This window comes from Suricata suricatta, chromosome 2 (genome assembly GCF_006229205.1).
Source record: "Suricata suricatta isolate VVHF042 chromosome 2, meerkat_22Aug2017_6uvM2_HiC, whole genome shotgun sequence".
NCBI classification, from domain to species: domain Eukaryota; kingdom Metazoa; phylum Chordata; class Mammalia; order Carnivora; family Herpestidae; genus Suricata; species Suricata suricatta.
The window spans coordinates 178,084,639-178,090,144 of NC_043701.1; the positions used below are offsets into that span (position 1 = coordinate 178,084,639).

Consider the following 5,506-nt stretch of genomic DNA (forward strand, 5'->3'; position numbering starts at 1 on the left):
GAGACTGACCTCAACCGTGCAGTTTCTTCTCTGCTACCCAAGAAAGCAAGTGACGGCTGCGATCTACCTAACTCTGAGTTGCTGCCTTTTCTGCAGAGTTTATGTAGTCGAGTTAGCCGTCTCCGCGTGGCACGTAGCACTAACTGGCAGGAAGACATCGCGAAGGCTGGCGGAGGCGTCCCCGGTGCTGCGTGAGTATGCATTTTGAGACAGATGTGGTTTAGATTAGGTGTCGTCGTAACCTGCTGGCCGGGCGCTCGTCCCCAGGGATCGGCGGTACCTGGCGGAGAATCGTCCCGGGTCCTTCTCCTGAGGGAGGGAGAGAAACGGGGCAGGAGAGGGAGACGCAGAGAGTAAAGACAGAACTCACGGTTCTCCAATCAGGTGAAAGAGAGCGTTTATTCAAAGAACTGTTCTTTATATAGTCCTCAGGGGGGGAAGACAAGGCAAGCTGACCTAGGCAGGCTACGGAGTCGGATGCATATCAAAGAAGCGCCCCGACTTTGCCTCAGCAATCTTGGGGGATGGAGAACTAACACTGAATACGGTTTTGATCTTTTGTGTGCCTTGGCCACTCACGTCTAGCTCAGCAAGACAGTCACCAAAGTTATTTTGACCAGGAAATGGCAATCTGCAGCCTCCAGATGCAAATCTTGTTTACTGGCTCACTCAACGGAGTGATAATCCTTGCCTGAGGCAGACTGAACTTGGCGCCCGACAAGGTGTGAGAGTCAACTGAAGGGAAACAGACTTTCTCTGTGTGTACTGCCTAAAAATGTGTTTCCAAAGAGAATTTTAGGAGCTTTCACATTTTACCATTAACACACTTATAACTATTATATAAACTAGAATTGGTTGGTTTGAAAGAAGTGACGAAATGTAGAGGTTTTGAGCACTTCTCAGGGATTTTGTGGAAGGCTTATAACCATCAGATAGAGAGGTTGGAATAGAAAGTTATTTGCATGAGTACAAAGGGGTTGTGAACTCGTAAGCTTTCCATTGTTTTTATTTATTTATGTCTGTAGTGTTCTTTAGGTATGTTAAGCTTGTCATTATAACAGATTTTCTTTGTAGATCATGTTTGGCCTGAGCTAATTTGGGAATAATCAAAACTATATTAGGATAATAATTATTTATAGTATACAGGTTCTTATCCCCTGATCTTATAATGTCATGTTCTAGCAGCACATGTTTGATTAAGTGATGGTTAAGGATTTAGTATGTTCCTGGGGTACGTGGGGGCTCAGTTGGTTAAGCGTCTGACTTCGGCTCAGGTCATGATCTTGCTGCCCATGGGGTCAAGCTCTGTGTTGACAGCTCAGAGCTAGCCTGCTTCAGATTCTGTGTCTCCCTCTCTCTCTGCCCCTCCACCATCACGCTCTCTCTCAAAAATAAACATTGAAAAAAAAGTAAAAACAAAAAATGTTCCCTATCTTTTACATAAATGTAGTTTGTCATTCAGGATTCAGGACTCAGATCATAGTTTTGGCTTACCCACTTTACCCCTTAACTTAGAGTTTTCATCTGACAGTGAGACAGCTGGAATAATTTGGAACTAAACAATTCCACACCAGCCAACAAGATCTAACTGACTGAGGCACAAGACTCCGCCAGCAGTAGCAGAATACACATTCTTTCCAAGTACCAATGGGAAAATCACAAAGATTATTTCTTGAGTTATAAAGTAAGCCTAACCAATTTTAAAATCATTGAAATCACACAAAGTATATTCTGTGACCATAAATGAAACCAACTAGAAATCAATAACAAAGATGACAACAGCAAAAATGTTCCAAACACCTGGAAATTCAAGAACACATTTCTGCATATTCTATGGCTCAAAAAGGAAATCCCAGTAGAAATTTTAAAAATACTTAGAAATGGATGAAAACACAGCGGATCAAACTGTGGAAGGCAGCTACTAAAGAAGTGTTGAGTAGGATATTAATGGCCCTAATGCTTACACTGGAAAAGAGGAGAGGTCTCGATAACACAAAACTACAGCTCAACAAACATTAAATAATCAGAATAGTCCTACACAACCATTAAAGAAGTTGAATTTGTAATTTAGAAGCCTAGCAATCTAAACCTAAAGCAAACCGAAAGAAGGTAAGGACAAGAGTGGAAATCAATGAAATTGAAAACAGTAAAGAAAATCCCTGAAGAAATTCAATGAAATTGACAACCTTATAGTAAGACTGGCTAGCAGTAGAGGCAGAGATAACCAGAGAGAAGACATAACTCACCCAGATAAAGGATGTAACTGGAGAGGCCACTACACATTCTAAGCCCATTTCAGAAGGGAACAGGGCATCTGGGTGATTCAGTCTGTTGAACATCTAACTCTTGGTCTGGGCTCTGGTCGTGATCTCACAGTTTATGAGATCCAGCACCACAATTAGGACTCTCTCTCTCCCTCTCTCTCAAAATAAATAAACTTTTTAAAAAGGAATATTGCAAGTAACTTTATGTTCATAACTTTACCAGTTTGGAAGAAATGGATTAATTCCTCCAAAAAACACACACTACCAAACTCAACGAAGATGAAGTAAACAGAACAGTCCTGTAACACTAAAGGTTCTGAATTCACAGTTTCAAAGCTTGCATAAAAGAAATATCTAGGCCCAAGTAGTTCCACTGGAGGATTCTACCAAACCTTTACAGAACCCAAGTTAAACACTTTCTGAAAAAGAAGAGAAGGGAAGACCTCTCAGCTCATTTTATGAAGCCAGTATGCTCAGACAAAATTAAGTTGCTCCAGAGAAAATGAGATACATAAAAATACATGAATATACATGTAAAATATACAAATCTATAAAAACGAATTACAAAAACATAAAAATCTAATAAAACGTATAGGATCTGTAGGTTGAAAATTATAAGATACTGATGAAAGAGAATACCAAAATCAATGGAGACAAACATGTTCATGAATTTGAAGACTCAAATTGATCTGTAGGCTTAATGGGATTCCATTCAAAATTAACATTTTTGCAAATGTCTACAAGATTATTCTAAACTGTGGAAATATGGGGCACCTGGGCAGCTCAGTCAGTTGAGTGTCCATCCAACTTTTAATATTGGCTTAGGTCATGATCTCACCATTCGTGGGATTGAGCCCTGTGTCAGGATGCACTGAGCATGGAGCCTGCTTGAGATTCTCTCTGTCTGCCTGCCTGTCTGTCTTTCTGTTTCTCTCTCTCTCTCTCTCTCTCTCTCTCTCTCTCTCTCTCCCCCCTGCCCCATCTGCCCCTCTCCCCTGCTCTCTCTCTCAAATAAAGATGAATAGAACACACAGAAGTAGCACTAAACAAGTATGGCGGACTGGTTTTTGACAAAGGTGCAACAGCCATTCAGTGGAGAAAGGGTAGTTTTGGGTTTTCTTTTTTTCACATGGTCCTGGAGCAATGGGATACCCAAAGGGCAAAAAGTGAGCCATCTCCTAAACACCTTATACAAAAATTATCATGGACATAGAAGTAAAACATAAAGCCATAAAACTTTTTTAATATATAAGAGAAAAGCTTGGGGACCTAAGATCAGGAAAAGGCTCCTTAGGTGACACCAAGATCACAGTCACGGAAACTTTGATCTCTTGAATCCCATCAAAAATTTAAAATTCTGCCCATAAGAGATCCAGATAAATAGATAAAACACAAATTACAGACAGAGAAAATGCAAATTACAAGTTTAGCAAATGACTTCTATTTAATAGCTGTCTGTCAAAACTCATATTAGAAGAATTCAATCAGAAGTTGGGCAACAGACATAGAGCCATTTTCCTAGGAAGGATACACATGTCAAATGGCAGGTGAAAAGCTGATCATGATTGACATTGTGGCTGCTAGGAAAATGAATGTTAGAACCACAGCAGGACGCCACTGCAGTTCCTCCAAAGCTAAAATAAACACAATAAGTGGCAACAATACCAAATGCACATGAGGATGTGGAGAAACTGGATCTTCTACATTCCTGAGGCAGGGTGTAAATGCACAGCCACTGTAAAAAATACTTCGGCAGTTTATTTTTTAATTTTTTTAAATGTTTTCTTTATTTTTGAGAGAAAGAGAGACACATCGTGAGCAGGGGAGGGTCAGAGAGGGACGGAGATACAGAATCCAAAGACAGGCTCCAGGCTCTGAGCTGTCAGTACAGAGCTCAATGCGGGGCTCAAACCCACGAACCGTGAGATTATGACCTGAGCCAAAGTCGGATGCTCAATTAACTGAGCCACCAAGGTGCCCCTAAAAAATACTTTGGCAGCTTTTTGAAAATGAAGCTTGCTCTGTGATCCAGCAGTCCTACTCCTGAGCATTTTCCCCAGAGAAATGGAAACTTAGGTCCACACAGGAACTTACACACAGTTCGTGGAAGCTTTATTTCTAGGTAATAGCCAAAAACTGGGAACAAGCAAAATGTCTTAAAATAGATAAACGGTTAAACTGTAACATATCCAGATCACAGGCTGCTAGTCAGTAAAAAGGAACAAATCATCAACACACGTAACAGCTCAGGCGGCTCCTGAGGACATTACGCGTAGGGACGAGACTCTCAAGAGGCCACACGCTGTGGGGTTACATCCGCACGGCGTTTCCAAAATAAGACAGTAGAGGTGGAGACCACACTGGTGGTCGTCAGGTGTTCACAATGGAGGGGCCGCGGGGAGTGGATGTGACAATAGGGGCAGCAGGGCGGTGATCACTGGTTAAGGAGTAGTTGTGCATCTCGACCGTGCTGGCGTTCACGAGAATGTGTGCATGTGCGATAGAACGGCGTACACACGCACTGTGCCAGCATCGGGTTTCTGGTTCTGGATTCTGCCACCGTTAGGTGACCTGGAACCATCGGAAGCGGTGGGCGAAGGGCACTGTGTCTTTACAACTTCCTGTGAAATCTGTAGTTATTTGAAAGAAAAAAAAAAAAAACATGGTTTAAAAAAACCCCTCCTATAGAGGCACCTGGGGGGCTCAGTCTTAGGTTAAGCGTCCGGCTTTGGCTCAGGTCATGATCTCACGGTTTGTGGGTTCGAGCCCCGCGTCGAGCTCTGTGCTGACAGCTCAGAGCCTGGAGCTTGTCTTCGGATTCTGTGTCTCCCTTTCTCTCTGACCCTGCCCTGCTCATGCTGTCTCTGTCTCTCAAAAATAAATTTAAAAAAAACATAAAAATGAAAAGAATATATAAAAAATTCATTTGTTTGAAAATAATAAACCTGTTCTATAGTGACATAACAATTTTTAGGAAAAACTATACTTTCTAAAAAATTTTTTATAAGAGTGGTATTTTAAATTCAAAAAAATCGTCAATAGTTTTTGGTCGCCTTCTCCCGTATGTTGCATTATAGCATGTATCGTCAATAGCTAGTAAGACCATAGAGGTACCAGGAGCAAGCGGAGTTAGTCTCTGAAAAAATATTTATTTATACCCTAAACTTACCCTAAACCTTAGGAGAGTCTAAGAAACAGAAGCCACAACCACAACTTGTGTTGATTTCAGAGCAGTGACATTG

At 41.5% G+C, this 5,506-nt stretch overlaps 1 protein-coding gene across 1 annotated transcript in view; it reads left to right on the top strand.

Moving 5' to 3' along the window:
* The window catches only part of LOC115276523 (uncharacterized protein C10orf88 homolog), a 16,228-nt gene that overhangs the window by 8,291 nt on the left and 2,431 nt on the right, over nucleotides 1-5,506 (top strand). The window contains exon 5 of the mRNA XM_029920562.1: nucleotides 4-191. Coding sequence (XP_029776422.1) covers nucleotides 4-191 — 188 coding nt within the window. The remainder of the gene's footprint in view (nucleotides 1-3; nucleotides 192-5,506) is intronic.